The 25,354-nt window shown below is 35.2% G+C and overlaps 2 protein-coding genes and 1 long non-coding RNA gene across 3 annotated transcripts; all 3 read left to right on the top strand.

Moving 5' to 3' along the window:
- The first annotated feature begins 717 nt into the window (after positions 1-717).
- Positions 718-1,823, top strand: LOC136070278 (uncharacterized). The gene is made up of 2 exons (XR_010631563.1): positions 718-1,217; positions 1,680-1,823. It is a non-coding gene; the product is annotated as an uncharacterized LOC136070278 (long non-coding RNA).
- A 2,286-nt stretch (positions 1,824-4,109) lies between these two features.
- Positions 4,110-7,272, top strand: LOC111983165 (receptor-like cytoplasmic kinase 176). Its single transcript, XM_024014829.2, has 6 exons — positions 4,110-4,217; positions 4,679-5,007; positions 5,340-5,475; positions 5,601-5,743; positions 5,861-5,984; positions 6,435-7,272. The coding sequence occupies exons 2-6, from the start codon at positions 4,717-4,719 to the stop codon at positions 6,887-6,889; spliced, it is 1,149 nt and encodes a 382-aa protein (XP_023870597.2). The 5' UTR covers positions 4,110-4,217; positions 4,679-4,716; the 3' UTR covers positions 6,890-7,272.
- Positions 7,273-18,105: 10,833 nt separating this feature from the next.
- LOC112036012 (cytochrome P450 CYP749A22) lies at positions 18,106-20,914 on the top strand. Its single transcript, XM_065780011.1, has 5 exons — positions 18,106-18,473; positions 18,558-18,781; positions 19,228-19,460; positions 19,676-20,048; positions 20,150-20,914. The coding sequence occupies exons 1-5, from the start codon at positions 18,191-18,193 to the stop codon at positions 20,576-20,578; spliced, it is 1,542 nt and encodes a 513-aa protein (XP_065636083.1). The 5' UTR covers positions 18,106-18,190; the 3' UTR covers positions 20,579-20,914.
- Positions 20,915-25,354: the final 4,440 nt, after the last annotated feature.

Raw genomic sequence — 25,354 nt, 5'->3', positions numbered from 1 at the left:
AAAAAGAATATATATATATATATATTGAAACTATTTGACTTTTGGTTAATAATTTTAATATATAAAAAATTTGAAGCTGTTTAAATTTTGGTCAATCTCATAACTCCACATTTCGAACCATTTCTTTCTTAAAACCCTAAATACTTTGTGTGAGAGAATGTGTCAATTCAGTTACAAGACCCTTAACAACTCTCCATTAGAATCATGGTACATCATTTTTTTTTTTAAAATAGTAGAGTATATAATTCTATATACAAACACAATTATGATAAATGCACAGTTTATATTATACAATTCTTTATACAAATACAATCATAATGAATGTTTATTAATAACTACAATCATAATGAATGTTTATTAATAACTACTATAAATTTCATATTTAAACAATAAATAAAAGGAAAAATTGTATTATTTCATATTTTTCATGTATATTACATGGATTACCGATTAGTTTGCTTTAAAAACCAAATGTACTTATACCCTTACCATATAAGTTAGCTAGGCCTAGACGTATCTATTTTTTATACGATAAATATTTTATTAAACCAATAATAAAAATAAGTTTTCCCACATCACACATTTTGCTTGCTTGTTGGGGTTTAAAATAAAAAACAAAGACTATAAAGCTAAAAAGGAAGTCAACCGGGTGTAGCCTCCTTGGCCTTATTACCTATCCTATTAGTTTGGTTTCACTAACAAAAAGGTCTAAAAAAAGGCTACCAATACAAAATATTATAATACGATTTCAATAGTAAAGGCTGCCTTTTTGCCTGCTTTCTCATCATCTAAAAATCTCATCTCAATCAAAAAAGCAACAAAAAGTTGCACCGAAACCCATTCAACTCAGCGCCCAATCACTACCATATCTTCCCAAAAGGACACTTTGTTGATCTTTTCCGTGTTCAATTCCCATTCTATCATTCTATGTTTTTCTCCTTTTACTATTCTTTTTGTTACTTGCTTCAACTCAGTCTTTTAAAGAAGATCAGCTTGTTCACAAATTTACAACAATCTTAAAGCAACCAAAAAAATAGTAAAAAGAAAGCTCTTTTTAACTAAAGAGCTGCGTTTTTTTAAGGACCCATTTCGATTTTGTTCAGGTTTTTGTATTTTAAGGTTCCTGAAAGTGTTGGTAGTAAGAGGTTTGAGAGGTTCTGTTTTGGATGGGGCTTGCTGGAGCAATGGGATTAAAGCTGTGACTCCTTCTCTCACAGGTACCTTTCGATTTGTTCTTTTATAGTTTTAGTTTTTTTTTGGTTTATAACTGCATGTAAATGCTTGATTGAGTCTCAAATTGTTAGAAACAGTCTGGTGGGTATCTCTAAAATCTTCATGTCAATCATTCAATCTTGTTGTTGTAAAATGAAAAGTTTTAATTTTGTGGTAGTTGTTCTGCTTGTGACCTTTGGATATTAATTGAAATTAAGCCTTTTGAATTCAATTAATAGTTTTGCTGTGAGAGGAATCCCCTTAAACATTGTATGCTTTGAAATTGTAGACTAGATTAGTCTGAAGGATGCGCTTTATGTAAAAAAAAAAACATTAGGATGACTTGAATTTTTGTGTTGGAAATTAGTTTTAGGGATGAATGGTGGGAATTTTGTGTCTTTTGGGGCCTAGAAAACTTCCAAGTCAAAGATAGCTTTTGTTAACATGTCCCTGTGGCTTTTGTGTAGGGTTTAATTCAAAGAATGTGAGCAGAGATGGGAGTGGCATGAGCAATTCGAGTAGCAAGTTCTCCTATTCGGCTTCTATGCCAATGACTCCTAGGAGTGAGGGTGAGATCTTGCAGGCAACCAATCTGAAGAGTTTTGCCTTCACTGAGCTGAAAATGGCCACAAGAAACTTCCGCCCAGATAGTGTAGTCGGAGAGGGTGGGTTTGGTTCAGTTTTTAAAGGGTGGATTGATGAACATTCGATGACAGCTACCAAGCCAGGAACTGGCATGATGATTGCCGTGAAGAGGCTCAACCAAGAAGGGCTTCAGGNCGTTATCTTTTTCAATCTACCGTAAAACAAACACTCAGAACTAAGAACCTTATCTTACTCAATCTACTGTAAAACAAACACTTATAACTTGGAACGTTATCTTTTTCAATCTACCGTAAAACAAACACTTAGAACTAAGAACCTTATCTTACTCAATCTACTGTAAAACAAACACTTATAACTTGGAACGTTTACCTGGTGCACCGGCCAGCGCCCTAATCCTTCCCACAGACGGCGCCAATTGTAAGGACTCAATTTGAATTGAGTGTTGGGTTTTCAGCCCAACAAGCCCAAACAATAAATTTATAGAGAGTGGGCTGACAGGCTTAGGTGCTGGCCGTTGATCACCATGCCCAAACTTCTCTTTAAAAAAAATGGCTAAGTATTTCTTACGAATGAGGAATGCTCCTCGGCCACAGGCCGAGGAGGCTTTTGTTCTTCCCCCCCCCCCTCTTTTTGGCGTTACTAGCTCTTCTTTTATAGTTTTCATCTTCCTATCTTTTGCTTCCATCTGTTGATTGTCTATTCGCCTTTTTCTCTGGTCGTCCATCCCATCAGAGGCTTTATCGATACTCAAGTGGCTCACTCTGATCAACGTTATCCTGCCAAGGGGTTACCTCTCCATTAATGCGGCCAGGGGGGTTAGTTGAGGGCATTAAATGCGAGAGTGACAGCTTACCTTGGGGTTAGCCACTCCCTGGAATCACTCTTGTCAGGCCGAGGACAAGGTATCCTCGGCGTGGATTCAAGAGAATAGGCTTCCCCCCTTTTCCCCAGGAATAGCTTGCGCTCCTCGGCATGGGCCTTGGGCCTACTATATGATGGGCCGAGGCTATCAGGCCCACGGACCCCACAACAATAAAATAAAAGAGAAAAAAAAATCTTATTACGTTTAACTTTTTTGTGAATTACACGAGTTACCAACTAGTAATATTAATAAGAAATCTGAAATTCAATCTCTGCCTACACCAAAAACTGATTAGTATATTAGTCTGATGATAAAGAACTATTATCTTGAGCAAACACCATAAGTTGAAACTCTTTAAAAAAAAAGAATATATATATATATTGAAACTATTTGACTTTTGGTTAATAATATTAATATATAAAAATTTGAAGCTGTTTAAATTTTGGTCAATCTCATAACTCCACATTTCGAACCATTTCTTCCTTAAAACCCTAAATACTTTGTGTGAGAGAATGTGTCAATTCAGTTACAAGACCCTTAACAACTCTCCATTAGAATCATGGTACATCATTTTTTTTTTTAAATAGTAGAGTATATAATTCTATATACAAACACAATTATGATAAATGCACAGTTTATATTATACAATTCTTTATACAAATACAATCATAATGAATGTTTATTAATAACTACTATAAATTTCATATTTAAACAATAAATAAAAGGAAAAATTGTATTATTTCATATTTTTCATGTACATTACATGGATTACCGATTAGTTTGCTTTAAAAACCTAATGTACTTATACCCTTACCAAATAAGTTAGCTAGACGTATCTATTTTTTATACGATAAATATTTTATTAAACCAATAATAAAAATAAGTTTTCCCACATCACACATTTTGCTTGCTTGTTGGGGTTTAAAATAAAAAACAAAGACTATAAAGCTAAAAAGGAAGTCAACCGGGTGTAGCCTCCTTGGCCTTATTACCTATCCTATTAGTTTGGTTTCACTAACAAAAAAGGTCTAAAAAAAGGCTACCAATACAAAATATTATAATACGATTTCAATAGTAAAGGCTGCCTTTTTGCCTGCTTTCTCATCATCTAAAAATCTCATCTCAATCAAAAAAGCAACAAAAAGTTGCACCGAAACCCATTCAACTCAGCGCCCAATCACTACCATATCTTCCCAAAAGGACACTTTGTTGATCTTTTCCGTGTTCAATTCCCATTCTATCATTCTATGTTTTTCTCCTTTTACTATTCTTTTTGTTACTTGCTTCAACTCAGTCTTTTAAAGAAGATCAGCTTGTTCACAAATTTACAACAATCTTAAAGCAACCAAAAAAATAGTAAAAAGAAAGCTCTTTTTAACTAAAGAGCTGCGTTTTTTTAAGGACCCATTTCGATTTTGTTCAGGTTTTTGTATTTTAAGGTTCCTGAAAGTGTTGGTAGTAAGAGGTTTGAGAGGTTCTGTTTTGGATGGGGCTTGCTGGAGCAATGGGATTAAAGCTGTGACTCCTTCTCTCACAGGTACCTTTCGATTTGTTCTTTTATAGTTTTAGTTTTTTTTTTGGTTTATAACTGCATGTAAATGCTTGATTGAGTCTCAAATTGTTAGAAACAGTCTGGTGGGTATCTCTAAAATCTTCATGTCAATCATTCAATCTTGTTGTTGTAAAATGAAAAGTTTTAATTTTGTGGTAGTTGTTCTGCTTGTGACCTTTGGATATTAATTGAAATTAAGCCTTTTGAATTCAATTAATAGTTTTGCTGTGAGAGGAATCCCTTAAACATTGTATGCTTTGAAATTGTAGACTAGATTAGTCTGAAGGATGCGCTTTATGTAAAAAAAAAACATTAGGATGACTTGAATTTTTGTGTTGGAAATTAGTTTTAGGGATGAATGGTGGGAATTTTGTGTCTTTTGGGGCCTAGAAAACTTCCAAGTCAAAGATAGCTTTTGTTAACATGTCCCTGTGGCTTTTGTGTAGGGTTTAATTCAAAGAATGTGAGCAGAGATGGGAGTGGCATGAGCAATTCGAGTAGCAAGTTCTCCTATTCGGCTTCTATGCCAATGACTCCTAGGAGTGAGGGTGAGATCTTGCAGGCAACCAATCTGAAGAGTTTTGCCTTCACTGAGCTGAAAATGGCCACAAGAAACTTCCGCCCAGATAGTGTAGTCGGAGAGGGTGGGTTTGGTTCAGTTTTTAAAGGGTGGATTGATGAACATTCGATGACAGCTACCAAGCCAGGAACTGGCATGATGATTGCCGTGAAGAGGCTCAACCAAGAAGGGCTTCAGGGTCACAAGGAATGGTTGGTTAGTATTAATTCTCTTCTCAGTTCTTCATGAACTCTTTTGTGGTTTGTGCGTTCTCTTGCTGTTGTAAATAGTATGTATTGAATGTAGGCCAGAGTTTTAAGTTTTACAGCAACTTAAAGGAGCTATGTAGTGTAGGGATATTTTCTGAAGTGGTTCTTATTTAGAATTGGCCATTTTGCCTTGCAATGGTTGACTTGCGCAAGCTGCCAATCCAAATGTCATTGGTTATATATATATGGAAAGACTACAACTTCCTGAGTGCCACAACGATTAGAAAAGTTTAAAGTGAGCAAAGCAGTTAATTTTCTGTTTTATTGTTGGACATACAGGCAGAAATCAATTATCTCGGGCAGCTGCATCATCCTCATCTTGTGAAGTTGATTGGTTACTGCTTAGAAGATGAGCATCGGCTTCTGGTATATGAGTTCATGCCTAAGGGTAGCATGGAAAATCATCTGTTTAGAAGTGAGTCCTTTTTATCCTTTTCATCAATTAATGGTTTTGAAGGAAGTGAAAAGGATTAAGTGTGGTTCTGTTATTTCTTTCTGGAGGTGTATATTGGTATTAACATGCTATTATTGTTGAAGCAGGGGGGTCTCACTTCCAGCCACTATCTTGGAACCTCCGAATGAAAGTTGCTCTTAGTGCTGCAAAGGGACTTGCTTTTCTTCACAATGCTGAAACACAAGTCATATACCGTGACTTCAAGACTTCAAATATCCTCCTTGATTCAGTATGTAGTTTGGCTAGCCTGTTGATCAATTTGTGTAATATGGTTGAGCTTGTTGAGTTTTAGGACTCAATCAGACTTATTTTTCATTGTGCCAACCCTGTTGCTCTGACTTTACAGAATTACAATGCAAAACTATCTGATTTTGGGCTGGCCAGGGATGGGCCAACTGGTGATAAGAGCCATGTGTCTACTAGAGTTTTGGGAACTTACGGATATGCTGCACCAGAGTATCTAGCCACAGGTATTCTTTCAAATTTCAGTATGTGTCTCTTCTTTAAAATTTTTGATTATTCAAACTCCGGCTCCTTTCCTTATGCTTTTGCGTGTTAGGTGATGGAATGGTTTGATCAGATTTACTTTTTTATGTGATTTTCTCTATAAAAACATGAATTTTGGTCTAAAATGAATGGTAATCTACATTTTCGGTCTACCATTAGAAGGCTTTTCAGGGCCCTGGCTTTGAGAGTCAGAAAGTTGTATTGGTACTATAGAGAACTGCTTAAGCCTGTGTAAATATGTGCTTTTTTTTTATTTATGCTAGTGCATCAATGATCAGCCTTCTCCAATGCCTTGTATTGGTATAAAGTTCATGTACATTTTGTTCTTCATTTTTGTTTTATTGATTTAGCTTGGCCAGGTTCTACAAAGCTACCAGGCTGTTCAATGATTAATTGCATGTTTTATTGGGCAGGTCATCTGACTGCCAAAAGTGATGTTTATAGCTTTGGAGTTGTACTTCTAGAAATGTTATCTGGTCGTCGAGCTATAGACAAGAATCGGCCATCTGGACAACACAACTTGGTGGAGTGGGCAAAACCTTATCTGAACAGTAAACGCAGGATATTTCGTGTACTGGATTCCCGTCTCGAGGGCCAGTACTCACTGGGTCGGGCCCAAAAGGCAGCTAGCCTTGCACTTCAATGCATCAATGTAGAACCTAAGAACAGGCCCAACATGGATGAGGTGGTAACAGCATTGGAGGAGCTTCAGGACTTGAAGGACACGACAAGAAGTACTCAAAAGGAACATCGTGCAAATGTTCATGGCCATTCCAATGGTGTGACTAAGTCATGCAGAAGTACTGCAGAACAGGCTTCTAGATTGACTGTTTACCCGAGGCCTTCTGCTTCTCCCCTCTATGCTTAATGGAGGACAAGTTTTTATACAGCTGATATATCTTTTCTGTTTTGGATGAGTTTTAGCAGGATGCAGAACTGAGTTTCAGGAGTTCAGGCATGCACCATTACCATATTTCTTCAACCAGTGTACAGTTTTTGCTTTCAGCCTTGTAATGTTTTCTCCTTTACTCTAAGAACCATTGGAAGGCCCCTCTATCTAGCATTTGGTTCAAAGAATGTTTGTGATGATTGAAGCCAGCGTTGAAATGTGTAATTTAGCTGATTTGAATCTTTATATCTCTTTGGGACTTGAGGTGATCATGTTTGTTCTTGTGGAGTTGGAGATATTTAGCCCAAAATGTTATATAACAGCCATATTTTTGTGAGAGCACCTTTGTGTTACCTTTATAATCTCTATTTCTTTAGTGAAACTTTCTTCTCCTTGTTCATGGACATAGCTTAGGAAGTCTGGACACAAACTGGACATGGGACACAACACTACAAATCTAAGAAAATAGGATACATAATATGACAATAACTAATTAATTAATTTATATCTTTAGTTTACCTATTTATTGATAAGAATATTTTATGTTTATTTTAAACTTTCAAAATAAATATCATCAAAATTTACAAGCACACAAAGAACATGCATATAAATCATTATTTTCCTTGTGAGATTGTTTGTTTGATTTTTCTATTTTTATTTCACATGAACCCATTATTATGGGCTTTACTACCAAGTCAACAAGCTAGTATTAGGGTATTCTAGTTTTGCTCTTGGGTTATTTATTGAAGTAATTGATTGTTTTAATAGCCACAGGGCCCGCAATATCATTTTGGTTATGTAATTATCTGTTTATTTGGGGATGGTGACAAACGTTTCATTAGCAATGAAACTCGAAATAGAAAAATTTGATGGGAAAGATGAATTTCATTGGCATTGTTGGGATGTGTCTCTAGTGTTGTTGATGGGCAGATTCAACAAATAACTACACTTTAGCTTTGTTGCACATTATCAAATACTAGCATCAATGTACCATATGGAGCGATAGATTTCGTGTTGGAACTTGGAGGCAAAGTGGCTTATCAATCCACCATCATCCCAAACGCGTACAAATATTAAAAGAAGCAAATGAATAGATCATATATGATTATAATATGATATCATAACGATTGGAACAGAAAGAAACACATAATTATCCTAATATACCATTCATCTTTAATTTGTCTTATTTTAAAATAGGAATAAATTTTTTATTTCACCTCCATTTTAACAAAGGAATAAATGTTGTTTACATTTTTAGGAGGAATATAATGGAATGAAATAAGCATTCCCCATAATCATTCAATTCCTATGTACTAAACTCCCAAAATAGATGAAAAAAATATTTTACCTCATTCCTTACCAACTGCAAGGTATAAGTAAATTTAACTTTTTTATGTTTGCTTATCGGTGAAGAAAGGTTGAAAGAAAAGCCCAAATATTAATTTTATCACTGTAAGCATGCACAGTTTATTGCCATGGCACTTTTATTTATAGACAAAGTTTATCTTTAAACTAGTTTGGATATAAATAAGATTCATTCTTGGGTTTGATAACAATAGTTGTCCAATTTGAGACTACATTTAAATTCCATTGTACTAGGATTGATGCGGTGGTCCATATGGAAATAAATAATAGAGAAAAAGAATACATATATAAGATGAGATAGTCATCTAGAACGTAGAATAATAAGGTGAGGAAAAGAATACGGCCACATTCAACTACCATTAATAAATTCAAATTGCTTGGAACATTATGATGCTTATGTAAGACTTGGGTCCAATACTTCCATGACATGTTACGATGTTGACATGTAGCAAGTGTTTGACATGTGTTTGTATCCCAACTTAAGTTTTCTTCTCATCCCAATTTAGGAGGTCTTGCTTGTTGATTGCAAAGAAATTTGAGAGAAAGATTTAATGGGTAATTTTTTTTTCTTTCATGGGAATACTTGGTTCTCTTTTTTTTCCTCTTTCTCTCTATCTCTAGCTTGTTTTTATTTATTTATTGCTAAGTTTGATTTAAAGTTGGCTAAAAGATCTCAATATACAGTGAAAATGAATCTATAGGTTGTGATTCGATATGGAAATCAAGAGTGCAGGAGCAACATGGCTCAAGGTCAGTCAACCTGATCTATTTATTATGTGCATGTACACTACAATGCATGCGTTTTTTATTTTTTTGACAGACATTTTGAATTTCTTTTATTACAAAAGGAGTTCATAGAATTGCAAGGGAAGAAAATAAATTAGTGTGGAACGAGAAATTTACTTTCAACGTTAAGGGCTCATTTGGTAGCAGTGTCTAAGTATTGTTGTTCAATTTTCAGTGTTGTGAAAATACGTATTTGAGTGTTATAGAAATATGTGTCAGAAGTGTTATTGTTATTTAAATAATGAAAATTATTGTTTAAACAACAATACCAAACAACCCCTATCCGGGTGGTGAAGATCACAAATAGAAGCTTACTTTCATATCATGGACAAGCAAAATTTCTCCGATGCTGTTTTGTTGGCAAATCCATATAAATCTCTCCCTCTCCCTTTGCAAAAATAAATAAATAAAATAAATAAATAAATAAAAGATTGAGGTTGTGCTAAAAGTTTTTTTTTTTTTTTTTTTTTTTTTTTTTTTTTTTTTTTTTACAGAAAACAAAACAAAATCAAATAAATTAAAAAGAACCCAATAAAATATAAATCTCTGAAGCCTTCTCTGACTAATATTGTTTACCGTTACTTTGACTCGATTAAATTGCTAAAGATTCTTAATTTATTTATGATTTTAATAAGGCTAATCTTCCTGGGGGCAGAATATATGTTGAGGACGTTGTGTCTTTTGGGGTGGAGATGGGAAAGGCTGAACTTTGACAGGGCAAGTATAGGGTTGTTCTTCCCGACAAGACCTCCGCTAGAGAGATCTGTGTTGTAGTAAATTTCAGGCTAAAATGGGCAAATGCCCTTTTTGTGCAAAAAAAAAAAACCAACGTTTTGCCCTCTTTCTCAAACTAATTAGAGAAATGTCCCTCTTTGTAACTCGATAATGTCAAAGTCGAGTTTTGTGAATAACTCGATCCTTTTATAATCAAGTTATCTTCAACTTTGTGCCATGTTGGCCAGCCAACATGGCATTTTTTTTTAATCCCTAAATAACTCGATTATCATAAAATCGAGTTATATAACCGACTATATAGATATCGAGTTATGCTCATGTTATAGCTATTTCAGACTATCTTGGCGTTAGGCGTAGCCTATTTTTTTGTCTTAATATAACTCGATTACTTTAATGTCGAGTTATAAAGAAAACTCACACTCCCTAAAATCGAGTTATTCTCGTATAATAACTTCACTTCTCCTCCCATTCAGAGTGTCTTGCTTTCCGTCTGAACTGAATTCCACTCTACTCCACAAATCCACAGCTACTTCCGGACTCAATTGAAATTTGTATCACCTCAAGTAAAAAACTCACACCAGAATTTTATGGCAATGGTATTTTCATTTAATATTGTACTGTATTTTTATTTTTTTGGTTGAATGAGTGTAAAGTGAGTACATTGGTGTGATTTTGGTTGTTTGTTGTAGTAAATTTTAATCACAAGAGAATGAAATCTTTACCATAGCAACATTTTGTATTGCACATAATCATCATTGGTCATAATCATATAGGGGCGTGTACATAATCATCATTGGTCAGACATTAACAACAACGTCTAATGTTTATGGTCAAATGTGAGTGTTAGTATTTCATTTTTAGCATGTAATTGTGCACAAATTTATGAATGCCTTTGTCGTGTACCATGTTATGCAGCATTACATTATTTACCAACAGTTGATGCACACTGTTAACTTGATCATTTGATGTTACTGTTTCATCACTAATTAAAAGTTGAAACATTGAGGATAACCATCTAATTCTAAACTTCCCAAAAGTTTCCTTCAAAAAGAGAAAATGGGTGCTGTTGAAATCCTTGTAATGAGTCTTACAAGCTCTCTTTGCCTGTACTTTCTCTTAACTCTCATCCGGGGCCTTCACAAACTATGGTGGACTCCAATTCACATGAAGAATCAATTGAGTTCACAGGGAATCAAAGGTCCTTCCTACAGATTCTTCCATGGAAGCACCAAAGAAATTTTCAACATGAGAAATGAAGCCATGAGCAGGCCAATGAATTTATCACATGACATATTTCCACAATTCTGCCTCTTATTCACTCATGGGTTGACAAATATGGTACAAGAATCTTTCAAAGTGATTTAGTCAATTTTAATAAATTTAGCCATTTTGAATTTTGTTTCCTTTTATTCTTTGGTATAGGTAAGAATTATCTTCAATGGTTTGGCCCTAAAGCTCAACTGGTTGTTACTGAACTAGAGCTAATCAAAGAGATAATGAAGAATAGAGACAACGCTTATGCAAAGCCAGAGACCGCAAACTATACGAAGAAGCTCTTATGAGATGGGCTTGTGACTTCTGAAGGTCAAAAATAGGGATGGCAATGGGGCGGGGCGGGGCCGAAGGATGGGATCTTCGTCCCCGCCTTGCATGGTTTTGCCCTGCCCCATTCCCGCCCTGCCCTGCATGACGGGGAAAATTTTCTCACCCTATCCCTGCCCCTTGCGGCCCCGCGAAGCCCCGCCCCATCTCGTTAAATTCTACTTTTTGTTAATTTGCCCTACAACTAGTACAATTTTTTTAATGAAAACTATTTCATTGATAAAAATATACTTGAAATTACAACTAAATTTATCCCATCAAATCAAATCAATTTTTAGAAAAAATTGAATAATATATCCAAGTGTTTAACAAGACAATCATAAAATTAAAATAAAAAATCTCATAGTATAACACATAGCAAAATAAAGGCAGAGAACCACATTAGGTAGAATAAAATAAGCTAATATTGATATGCTTGTCTAAATAGTAGGGTTTTAAGGTATAAAAAATTTACAATTATAACCCTTAGCAACGTGGGGCGGGGCGGGGACGGGGTGGGTCTAAAAAGTCTAAACCCATCCATGTCCCGCCCCGTGGTGCGGGGCTAAAATCTTGCCCCATCCCCGCCTTACCACATTTGTGAGGCAAGGAAAACCAGCGCGGGGTGAAGCGGGGAGAGGCGGATTAAGCGGGGCGGGGAAAAATTGCCATCCCTAGTGAAAAATGGGCAAAGATGCGGAAACTTGCTAATTATGCCTTTCATGCAGAGAGCCTCAAAGTAATCTCTCACTCTTAGTCTTACCATTTAGAATATACTATCAATTTTATCATAAAAATTTTACAAACTAGAGAGTCTATTAACATAATTCATGTCACATCAACAATATATGTGTAACAAATAAAATTTCTTAATACTTTTTGTGTGATGCGCTTAAAATTGACACATCTATTTGTAAAGCTAATAGTAAAATTTGTAATATCTTTAGTACCACTAATCTATTTTAAATGAACTAAACCCAATAACAAATTAGCATACAAAGTGGATTCCAGTTAGCTCAACTAGTAAAGTCTCTGATGGTTGTATAAGAGATCTGGCGTTCAATCCCTGCCTACACCAAAAATTGATTGGTGTCTTGATCTAATGATAAAGAGCTATCATTAGGAGCGGACGCCATAAGTTGAAACTCTCTAAAAAAAAAAAAAATTATCATACAAAATTATTAACAAAATTCAATCCAAAAAGCATTCGCCATAAGTTGAAACTCTCTAAAAAAAAAAAAAATTATCATACAAAATTATTAACAAAATTCAATCCAAAAAGCATAGATATACAATCTTGGAAATTGTCAAGAGCCTTGTGTAGTTGTAGTTCAATCAGTACTTTTTAATATTTTTGACGGAGATATCAATTAATGGTTCAAATTCCTGCCCAACAAATTACCTAGGTATCAAGGAAAAAAATTCTTGGAAATTAGTCTAAATTGTTATAAGGAATTCACTTTTACAGAATATGATTCTATCAATGATCAGTAGCATTGAAGTGATGCTGGAAAGATGGAAACATCATGAAGGTAAAGAGATTGAGGTATCTGAAGAATTTAGGCTATTGACTTCATAAGTGATTTCAAGGACAGCTTTTGGGAGCAGTTACTTAGAAGGGAAGAACATTTTTCAGATGTTGATGAAATTGGCCTTGAATTCATCTAGAAATGCTTTAAAACTCAGGTTTCCTGGCATCAAGTAAAGTCCTTTTAGTTAAACCAACAATTGGGGAACATAGAACTACTCTCCATTAAATATTCTTAGCGTCCTCATGTCCTAATAGCATTCCAAAATGTGACTGACTCTAACTAGTATGTTGAGGATCATAACTAACCTCAAAATTTTGAAACTAATGCTTATTGTTGTTAATGTACCATTGGTCGATGTTGTCCTAATATCATTTGTCCATTTTTACAGTAAAATTTATAAAACTAATGATGGAATTGAATTGGAGGAGCTTGTAAGAGGAATACACAACCCTATATTAGAGATAATAAAGAAGAGAGAAGAGAAGGTAATGACTGGAGAAGGTAGCAGTTTTGTGGGTGATTTTCTCCAGTTACTTGTTGAGGCTCATCATGATGCCAATGCTAGCCTAAAGATTTCAATAGAAGATTTGGTGGACGAGTGCAAAACATTTTACATTGCTGGTCAAGAAACCACTAGTACTTTGCTTGCGTGGACTATATTTCTTCTAGTAATCCACACAGATTGGCAAGAAAGGAGGTGCTCAATTTATTTGGCCAACAAAATCCAAATCCGGATGGAATCACAAAACTCAAGACTGTAAGAATGTCTCAAACTCAAATCAGTTACTAGTGTAAATGGCAGACCATTTAACTCAATTGCAATTTTTAAATTCTTAATTTTCCTGACATTGTTTCCCATGCAGATGGGTATGATCATCAATGAGTCTCTAAGGTTATATCCACCCATAATTGCAATAACAAGAAAACTTGAACATCGAGAAATCCACGGATGCCTTGATGCTACTTGTGGCATGGATGCCTTGGTATGTTCCAAGATGTCTTGGTATGTTGAAATGCTTTAGGAAGGCTTCTATTTATAGGATTGGGGGTAGGTAAGCGACACATGGCAAGTCTGATTGGTGATATGTGCCATAGTCTGATTGGTGACATGTGCCATAGTCTGATTGGAGGAGTTTTAAAACTTTTTCTCTAAGACACGTGGCATCTTTTGATTGGTCGAAATGTATTGATTTTCAAGGTGATACATGTGAAAATTCGATTGGACTGCTTATGTTATTGCTTACACGCGCTGGGCTACTTATACATGTGAACATCCGATTGGACTGCTTATGTCATTGCTTACACGCGCTGGGCTGCTTATGTCATTGTTTACACGTGCTGGGCTGCTTATGTCATTGCTTACACGCGTTGAATTGCTTATGTCATTGCTTACATGTGCTGGGCTGCTTATGTCATTGCTTACAACGTGCTTATGTGTGGAATGAGTCATTGCCTACACGTGCCGATTCGTGATTGGCATTTTGCATGCTTTTTTTATATGTTTTTATTTCATGACACTTGGCAAATTTTTGTTGGTTCCTGAATGGTGATGGAAGAAACTAGTTGTAGTACGTGGCGCTTTGTAATTAGCCATACTTTGTGGACTTGGTAATATGATGTGTCAACTTGTGATAGGTCGGGAATTTTCCCTCCTTCTACACTTGAAGCCCACAAAAGTCAATTCAACAAATCCACATTCATCACTAATTAAAAGTTGAAACATTGAGGATAACCATCTAATTCTAAACTTCCCAAAAGTTTCCTTCAAAAAGAGAAAATGGGTGCTGTTGAAATCCTTGTAATTAGTCTTACAAGCTCTCTGTGCCTGTACTCATCTGGGGCCTTCACAAACTATGGTGGACTCCAATTCACGTGAAGAATCAATTGAGTTCACAGGGAATCAAAGGTCCTTCCTACAGATTCTTCCATGGAAGCACCAAAGAAATTCTCAACATGAGAAAAGAAGCCATGAGCAGGCCAATGAATTTATCACATGACATATTTTCAACAATTCTGCCTCATGTTCACTCATGGATTGACAAATATGGTAAAAGAATCTTTCAAAGTGATTTCGTCAATTTCAATAAATTTAGCCATTTTTAATTTTGTATCCTTTTATTCTTTGGTACAGGTAAGAATTATCTTCAATGGTTTGGCCCTAAAGCTCAATTGGTTGTTACTGAACCAGAGCTAATCAAAGAGATAATGAACAATAGAGACAACGCTTATCCAAAGCCAGAGACCGCAAACTATACGAAGAAGCTCTTAGGAGATGGGCTTGTGACTTCTGAAGGTGAAAAATGGGCAAAGATGCGGAAACTTGCTAATTCTGCCTTTCATGCAGAGAGCCTCAAGGTAATCTTTTACTCTTAGTCTTACCATTTAGAATTAGCACCATTAATATTGCAATTATTAGCCTAGAAAAATATGTTTAATTGATTTTTTTTAATATAAAATAANAGAATATAATAGAGAAAATAAAAATGAGACTAATACTAATTCTAGGAAACATATATAGAGAAATAGAAATAAGGATGCTAATTAAAGAACATTGGCAATACCATCAATCCCGTTTGAAGCTTAATCATAGCTCCACAAATTTGCTGACTTTCAACTTTTGGCTGGTATATATTCAGGCGTTCTCCAATGCCGTAAAATTCCTTATTGTCTGGTTTTACTTGAATTCCTGCAAAATACCCAATTAAATTAAGTGAGAAAATGAGCTTAATGATTCTAGTGTAGAAAAAAAAAATTCCCAAAGATTAGTAATTTGGTATAAATAGAAGAATGTATAAAAAATTCATCGAAAAATTGAGAGAGAAAGAGAGAGAGAACCTTTTTTTGAATTCCGGCAAACTACCCAATTAAATTAAGTGAGAAATGAGCATAATGATTCTAGTGTAGAAAAACAAAGAAGAAAAAAAGAAAAGAAAGGATTCCCAAAGATTAGTAATTTGGCATAAATAGAAGAATGTATAAAAAAATTCATCGAAAAATTGAGAGAGAGAGAGAGAGAGAGAGAGAGAGAACCTTTTTTTGTGAGAAAAAAACCATGCATAGAATGGAATAGATAGTTACCAATTTATAGTAAGAGAGTGTGAATAAGAAGAGACAAAATAAAGAAAGATGAAGAGAAAGAAGAAGTATAATATTTATGTAGAGAGTAGTGGGGAGATGAAAAGAAGAAGAATAATATTTATGTAGAGGGTAGTGGGGAGATGAAAAGATAAGGATGAAGAAATGTTGGAAAAATGTAAATATTAAAATAAAATAAAAAGTAAATGTTAAAAACAATTATAGGAAAATTGAAAAGAAAATGATAATGAGGTGGACGCTGATGTGGCTTAACTGGAGCGTAGCAACAATAAATGCTACGCTTCAGCTTTTAGTAATATATAGATAGATTACAAGGCTCTTGGCTAGTAAAATGGAAAAACACTTTGGTGAGACCTCTTTCTCCTGTACATGAATAGTAAATTTCAACATAAATTTAAATAAGGAATTTTATTATTATTATTATTAGTTGGGAGAAAGAAGATTTAAACTGTGGATGCCTCCATTGAAAAAAAAATTGAGTAATTCAAAGGGCGACAATATTCAAGAAACCATGCTATAATTAGTTGAGCAAGCTTGTCAACATTCTGCATATGATTACACATTTACCGTTAAACAAATTGTATTACAATCTTTAACAGGCTTGACTATGCAATCTCACAGCAATAACCAACAGGCGCACAAAGGCAACATAAATCACAACAATGTCTATTTTTTTAATATTACAAAAAAGAGTTTTCAGTTTGAACAAAGTTTCTCTCCAAACTAATTTGGAGAAAAATTTTTCATATATCTCTTTTTTTGGTGTAAATTTTGCAAATCTAAATGTTGAATTTCATGTTCTTTGTATTCTTAACATGCATATCAAATTTTATTTAAATTGAATATTATTTACTATTTGATTAATAAGCTTATTTTTTATACACAATTTTAAATCATAAAAATTTGAAATTTTAACATTTATTTGATGAGATAACAATTGATTTTTGATCTTCTTGAAATTTTACATGTATGAAGAATATAATAAGAACATGTAATCTAACGATTAAATTTTCAAAATTCACAATCAATATAAAGATATATGAAGCATTTGTAAAATTTCTCTTCAAACTAGTTTGTACATAAATTTTGTTTTCCTAGTTTTGCATGGAGAGTGTTGGGTGCACTGCACCATGAATCCTGCCCACGTAATAGACATGCTTATTTAATGAGCATGTCTTCATGTTTCTTATCTTTTCTTCATCATGTACAAAAGTTAGCATGGTTGGTTGGCTTAGGCATGTTGGACATGCTAAGGAAGAAAGAAAAGAAAGAAGCAAGAGGCAAGTTATTCGGCTGGCAGAGCAGAAATTGGATGAAGCAAAGTCAAAGTAAGTGGCTTGCATTTATTGTGATTTGAAGAGAAGAGTGTGAAAAGGATAAAAGAAGAAAAGGTGAAACAAATAAATAGGGAGGCCATTCGGCCAGTGAAGAGTGTGGGAAAAAGGAAGTGAAGTCCAAAAGTGTGAGGACTAAGTGCGTAAGTGAGAGCAAGTAAAAAGAGAAGCGAAAAATAGAGAGAGTTAGAGAAAATATACAGTGAAAAAGAGAGCAATGAGTAAAAAGAAAAAGATAGTTTTTTTTTACTCAAGTTGTATCTCTAAGTGTTGTAATCTCTATTTAATATAGTGAAATTATTCGGAATTTGTCCTGTGATTTTTTCCTTTAAAGAGAAAGAATTTTACATAAATATTTGTGTTATTGTGTGGTTGTGCTTCCACTACACTTGTTGAAATTTATTCACTGTTATATAAAATTTTTCCCAACTGGGAGACCAAACACAGTACTGCCAGATGGAAACTCTCCATTTACTCTCTCCCATACACTAGCCATATGTGAAAACTATAGTGGTTTAGACATAACCTGACAATGACATATTACGTGTACAGAGAAAGTTCCCAAGTAACAAAGTCATGGATATTAACCTTATACTTATACATAATATATTAATAAATTATTAAATTGTTTAGAATATCATCATGGTATGATCCAACAATTCTACATTTGTCAATATTCTATCGAGACATTCTAGCAATAATTCAGTACTTCCATTCATATTGGACTTGGTGTACTTGAGGCCCACAACACTCAATTCAACAAATCCACATTCATCACTAACTAAAAGTTGAAGCATTGAGGATAACCATCTAATTCTAAACTTCCCAAAAGTTTCCTTCAGAAAGAGAAAATGGGTGCTGTTGAAATCCTTGTAATCAGTCTTACAAGCTCCCTGTGCCTGTACTTTCTCTTGACTCTTATCCGGGGCCTTCACAAACTATGGTGGACTCCAATTCACATGAAGAATCAATTGAGTTCACAGGGAATCAAAGGTCCTTCCTACAGATTCTTCCATGGAAGCACCAAAGAAATTTTCAACATGAAAAAAGAAGCCATGAGCAGGCCAATGAATTTATCACATGACATATTTTCCACAATTCTGCCTCATGTTCACTCGTGGGTTGACAAATATGGTAAATAAATCTTTCAAAGTGATTTAGTCAATTTTAGTAAATTTACCCATTTTTAATTTTGTTGCCTTATGTTCTTTGGTACAGGTAATAATTATCTTCAATGGTTTGGCCCTAAAGCCCAACTGGTCGTTACTGAACCAGAGCTAATTAAAGAGATACTGAACAATAGAGACAACGCTTATTCAAAGCCTGAGATCGGAAACTATGCGAAGAAACTCTTAGGAGATGGGCTTGTGACTTCTGAAGGTGTAAAATGGGCAAAGATGCGGAAACTTGCTAATTATGCCTTTCATGCAGAGAGCCTCAAAGTAATCTCTTACTCTTGGTCTTACCATTTAGAATATACTGTCAATTTTATCATAAAAATTTTACAAACCAGAGAGTCTATTAATATAATTCATTTCACATCAACAATATATGTGTAACAAATAAATTACTTATTACTTTTTGTGTGATGCGCTTAAAATTGGCATATCTATTTGTATAGCTAATAGAAAAATTTGTAATATCTTTAGTATCACTGTTCTATTTTAAATGAACTAAACCCAATAACAAATTAGGATATTAAATTATTAATAAAATTCTATTCAAAAAGCATAGATATACAATCGTGGAAATTGTTCAATCATACTTTTTAATATTTCTAACGGGCATATCAATGGTTCAAATTCCTACCCCAGCATATTATTTGTGTATCAAGGAAAACAATTCTTGGAAATTAGTCTAAATTGTTAGAAGGAATTCACTTTTGCAGAATATGATTCCATCAATGATCAGTAGCATTGAGGTGATGCTAGAAAGATGGAAACATCATGAAGGTAAAGAGATTGAGGTATGTGAAGAATTTAGGCTATTGACTTCAGAAGTGATTTCAAGGACAGCTTTTGGGAGCAGTTACTTAGAAGGGAAGAACATTTTTCAAATGTTGATGAAATTGGCCTTGATATCATCCAGAAATGCTTATAAACTCAGGTTTCCTGGCATCAGGTAAAGTCCTTTTAGTTATACCAACAATTGGGGAACATAAACTACTCTCCATTTAATATTCTTAGCATCCTCATGTCCTAGAAGCAGTCTAAAATGTGACCAACTCTAGCTAGTATGTTGACGATCATAACTAACCTCGAAATTTTGAAACTAATGCTTATTGTTGTTATTGTTCCATTGGTCGATGTCCTAATATCATTTGTCCATTTTTACAGTAAAATTTATAAAACTAATGATGAAATTGAATCGGAGGAGCTTGTAAAAGGAATACACAACGCTATATTAGAGATAATAAAGAAGAGAGAAGAGAAGGTAATGACTGGAGAGAGTATTGGGGGTGATTTTCTTCAACTACTTGTAGAGGCTCATAATGATCCCAATGCTAGCCAAAAAATTTCAATAGAAGATTTGTTGGACGAGTGCAAAACATTTTACATTGCTGGTCAGGAAACCACCAGTACCTTACTTGGGTGGACTATATTTCTTCTAGCAATCCACACAGATTGGCAAGAAGAGGCAAGAAAGGAGGTGCTCAGTTTATTTGGCCAACAAAATCCAAACCCGGATGGCATCACGAAACTCAAGACTGTAAGAATGTCTCAGACTCAATCACTTGTGTAAATGACAGACCATTTAACTCAACTGCAATTCTTAAAATCTTGATTTTTCTGACATTGCTTCCCATGCAGACGAGTATGATCATCAATGAGTCTCTAAGGTTATACCCACCTGCAATTACAATAACAAGAAAAGTTGAAAGGGAAGTTAGACTGGGGAAACTCACTCTTCCGGCTAATTTATTATTGTACATCACAACTCTTGCACCTCACCATGACCCCAAAATATGGGGAGAAGACGTGCATCTTTTCAAACCAGAGAGATTCTCAGAAGGTATTGCCAAGGCTACTAACAACAACATAGCTGCTTTTTTCCCCTTTGGAATAGGGCCTCGAACTTGTGTGGGGTTGAACTTTGCGACAACTGAAGCAAAGATTGCTCTTTCCATGATTCTACAACGCTATGCCTTCACCCTTTCCCCAGCCTATGTCCACTCACCATTTCAGCTTCTTACCATTCGCCCACAACATGGAGTTCAGGTGATGCTACACTTATTGTAAAGACCAGAACTGACAGTAAAATGTGCACAGAATATCCAGACATCAATGCCTTGGGATGTATACTGTAGCCTTTTTTTATTTCAGTTGTTTATAAGCTTAATTGGGATTTGGTAGCTTGGAGAGTAAGTGAAAATCAATGTGCTGCACAAAATGCGAATAAACATTGAATTAATAGAATCAGTAGAGACATTGAAGACGGGTGACCAATATGAAGATTATGTTGATCATTAGTTAGTGTAACTTAATGGCATTTGGAGACTTTTCAGGTATCTCAAGATCTAATACGATCTGGACTGTTGGTCGCGTGTCTTAATTAAAGTCATGACTGTTGTCTTATGTGCTTGTGCTTAATTTTAATTTACTATGACCCTTTTTTTATCTTGATTACATTGTTAGTGATCATCTAATATTACGTAGAATGAAGACTACTAGAAATATTGAATGAATAGTATTATATTTCACAAGTAATAGGATATGCATAAGTGCCTTTTTATAGGAAGTAAAGTGCGTAGTACAAGTAAGTGTGTAGTACAAGTATATATACTTTACAAGTAAACAAAATGGGCCTAAAGCCCACAACCTATTACACATTAACAGCCCCCCTCAAACTCAAGATGGGTGTGAGACCAACTTGAGGTTGTCAACCAAGACACGGAGGCATCCCTTAGGATATGACTTGGTGAAGATATCTGCAAACTAATATTTAGAGGAGATGGAGAACAGCTTGAGAGCACCATGGACAAGATGATAACGGAAAAAATGATAATCGATCTCGATGTGTTTAGTCTATTCATGGAAGACATTATTGTGAGCAATATGAACCAGTGGTGGACCTGTGATCAGTGGGATCTCCTATCCAATCAACATCAAAGAATACACAGAAAATAAGAGACTTCGTATAAAAGTTATTATCATAAACCTCAAATTGTATTGAACTTGCTCTGCTTTTACCAACATGTCATTCAAGCCATGCTCCAACTAAGGTCAACATGGTACCGAGTGATAACGAAGAAATTGATTAATGGCCTTATTATAGGATTTTAACTTATGTGGTCTACTCCAAGATGATTGCTCTTTATTATCAAACACAAATTGATTTTGGGGTATAGGCATGTACGTAGCCAAGGTTTAAACTCTAGATTTTGTTTATTCGACTACAAGAAGCTATATTAGTTTAGCTAACCAAAATTGACATTCGTACATTAATGGATTAATTAAGTAAAACTATAATAATAGTTTTAGAATATACTAGGAGGGGGGATCGTAATCTATGGGCCAACAATTCCACTTCATTTAATTCTATAGAAAATATTTTTAATCAAAACATTTTCTGGTGTTTGGTATGACATAAAATTTCCAAGCACAAACCACCAAAACTTGTGCCTCTTAGGCACTATTTGTGGCTCCAACCACTAAAGCGATGACCTAGCCACAGGGACAAATCCAGGTAGGGGCCTAAGGGGGCCCAGGCCTAAAAAAAAAAATTGGGCCCCCCTTACTTTGTAGCTTAGGCCCCCCTCCAAAAATCATGAACCATCCTAACTGTCCAGCCTCAGGAGCCCATGTAAATCTTAAAAAAAAAAAAAATGTAAACCTAGTAGTCTAATTGCAATTTTATAAATATACACACACTTAAAAAAAAAAAAAAAAAACTTATATTGTATAAATTAATATTCCAAAATTTTACTCTTTTTTATGCATTCAAACTTTCTAAAAAAAAAAAAGCTAATGCCTAGCCCACTTCACTACCTAATAAAAAATAAAAACTAAATAAGAGTGGTAAAAAATCTAAAATAAAAGAAGCGTAAACAGTTTCGGCCTTTCGGGTTTTCCATGAAATTAAAAAAAAATAATAATAATAGAAAGTTAAAAAGTGGCATCCGCCTAGTAACTTTGGTCAAATAAAAAGTGGCATCCGCCTAGTAACTTTGGTCAAATAAAAAGTGGGTAGGAGTGAATTGTGAACAGTGGAGAAGTAATTTTGGGTTTCTCTGCTAACATTTTCTTCAGAACCCAAGACAAGAAAAAATGCCGAAAGAGAGAGAGAAAATACTGGTAAATGAAGGTTTCACAATGGCGAAGAGGTGCTGTACCTGTAAGTAGCAAAAAAAATTTAGAAACTCATTTCAATTTATACTGGTCCGGAATGAAGCTACCGCCAAAAAGCACCAAAATGGGTAGGTCTGGCCAAAACAAGCCAAAAACGCCCCGGTATTTAGGATGGTACGAATCAGCCCAGTTGCTGTACAGCTCCAAAACTCTCTTGGTTGTGCTATTTATTTATTTTTATAGAAGATAAAAATTCTATTTTAGTTTAATTTAAGTGTATATGTGTGTGAAACTCTTTTCTGGAGGTTTAAACCCCGACCTTATGGCCTATTTGGAAGTAAAAAAAAAAGAGGGGAGTAAAGTAGAGGGAGAGAGAATAATTCGATTATCTTGTTTGAAAGTTTTTTAAAGAATGAGGGATAAAAGTTTGGAGGAGTTTCAACTACTTCTAACTCCTCATTTTTAATTCTCCCAAATTGGAGAGATTTGAAGGAAAAGTAAAATAAATAAATTATTGAACAAATGAATTCCTCAATTTATTATTTCTAAATTAACAAAATTACAAACACATTATATAAATAATATTTGTTTGTTTCCTGAGAAAATTAAACTCTCTCTTCAAAACCTTCTGGCAAAGACCCATTTCCATAGCTATCTCTGATTACCCAAATGAATGAAGCCTTTGAAGATTCAAGGCCTAACCCAATCTCCAAAAGCTGTGACTTTGAAAAATTATATAGACTACCAAAACAAAAATAGAGCACCGAGTTTGGTTTCTTCGAGTCCAGCCATGTAAGCACTTGATCTTTGTCAATGGAAGCTATATTCCCTCTCTCCGCTATGTCCAAAGCTTATGGCATGTTTGGATGTTTAAAAAAGGAGGGGGAGTAGAGTAGAGGAAGGGAGAGTAATGCAATTACCTTGTTTAGAAATTTTTTAAAGAATGAGGGGGAGGAGTTTGGAGGGGTTTGGACTCCCTCTAGCTCCCCAATTTTAATTCCCCCAAATTGGAGAGATTTGGAGGGGGAGTAGAGTACATAAACTATTGACCAAGTAAATTACCTAATTTACCCTTATTATATTAACAAAATTACACAAGGGGAAGGGCTAATTACTCCCTTCCCCCTTACTAATTTTAAAAACATCCAAATAAGGTGGAGGTGAATCATTCTCCTCTACTCTCCTCCCCACTACTCCCCTTTCCTCTACTCCCCTCTACTCTCCTCCCTCTCTAAACTTCCAAACAAGCCATNTGTTGAACAAGTTGTTGAGCTTGAGGTTGGAGCATCATGATGGCCTTCGTGAAATTATAGGACAAGTTTCGTGATGGGAGAGTGTCGAGGTTTTCACAGTTTTCTGGCAAGTTTGCTTCAGAGTAAGGGAAGTCGTGGACGAGTAGGTCGATGATGTTGTTGTTGGTGTGTTGGTCGCGGTTGAGGATGGTTTGGAAGCGAGTTTGAGGGGTGGCGAGGATCGTGGCTTTTGCGCCATGTGAGGCAAAGAGTCGAGCTATGTCGATCATGGGACTTAGGTGGCCTGGTGACATGAATGGGAACAAAAACACATGGAGTGGATCATTGGATTGTGCAGTCGATGCCATTGATCTGAGAGAGAGAGAGAGAGAGAGAGAGAGAGAGAGAGAGAGAGAGAGAGAGAGAGAGATATGTTGTGTTTATGGGAAAACTTACTGTTACATTAGTAATGGTGATCGGCTAAGATTTGGGAGAAGCTTCAGGTCTCAGGTCTAATGGCTGAGTAGCAAAGTCCTACAAGTAATAGAAGGAAGCTATTGGGAAGTTTCCTTGGTTAGACTGACTTTTACATAGAATTCTTAACGGAATGAGATCATTAGGTCACGTTGACTTGGTACCCGCCAAAACCATTGAACGCAACAGGTATTTTTCTTAGTTCTTAAAATATTGTTAAAGCTTTTGTCTCTTGAAGATGGATTTACCTCTAGTTGTGGCTTCAAATCTGGAGGGTGTCCCAACGCCTAACTTGACCTTAAGCTAGCTGTTCAAGAATTCAAGCTAGCCTATAGAACTCAAGTTCTTCAGAATGTTAATATGTGTGTTGTAAGGTAAAATTATGTTCTTCAAGTGAGTGTGTATCTATTTCTCTACAGCTCCTTAGCAAGTATTATAACATCTTTGAAACGGGTTACATAATTTTATTTTTCAGATAAGATCCTATTTGTCACATGCACTACCTTCTTTTTAAGACCAATTACTTGTTTGCTGTTGAGAAACTGTGAGCATTTCGAGGCAGTTTGGAATGGATGGCAATATAAAAGGGTCTCCTTCTAAGCTACTGAGGTGAACAATCAAGGTTCACTAGTACTATGCAAAGGATTTAAGGTCAAATTATTAGTTGTAATGCATGTATATGTACCAATACTGAGATTGGTAAGGCTGGGCTAGGTGTTGTAATCCAAAACTGGCAAGGGAATGTTATGGCTTCTCTCTCAGAACAAGCCCCACTTCCTTTCTCTCCCGATATTGTTGAAGCTATGGCTGTTGCTAGGGCGATTAATGTCGCGTAAGCCTGAAGAGAAGCACACACGATGCTCTCTTGATGAAACAGAAACTAAACTGTTAGTTTCTGGTAGTAAACCTCGAATCCACGAGGGGTTTCCCTGAATCCACAAGGAGATAAAACTGGAATCCACCAGAAGAGAAAATTGACAAAATATCTGTGTTTATTGATAATAGTCTGATTTGCCTCTGA

Source organism: Quercus suber, unplaced genomic scaffold (assembly GCF_002906115.3).
Source record: "Quercus suber isolate HL8 unplaced genomic scaffold, Cork oak 2.0 scaffold_223, whole genome shotgun sequence".
NCBI lineage: Eukaryota > Viridiplantae > Streptophyta > Magnoliopsida > Fagales > Fagaceae > Quercus > Quercus suber.
The sequence above is the reverse complement of the archived record's forward strand: the minus strand, read 5'-3'. Positions and strand labels throughout refer to the sequence as shown.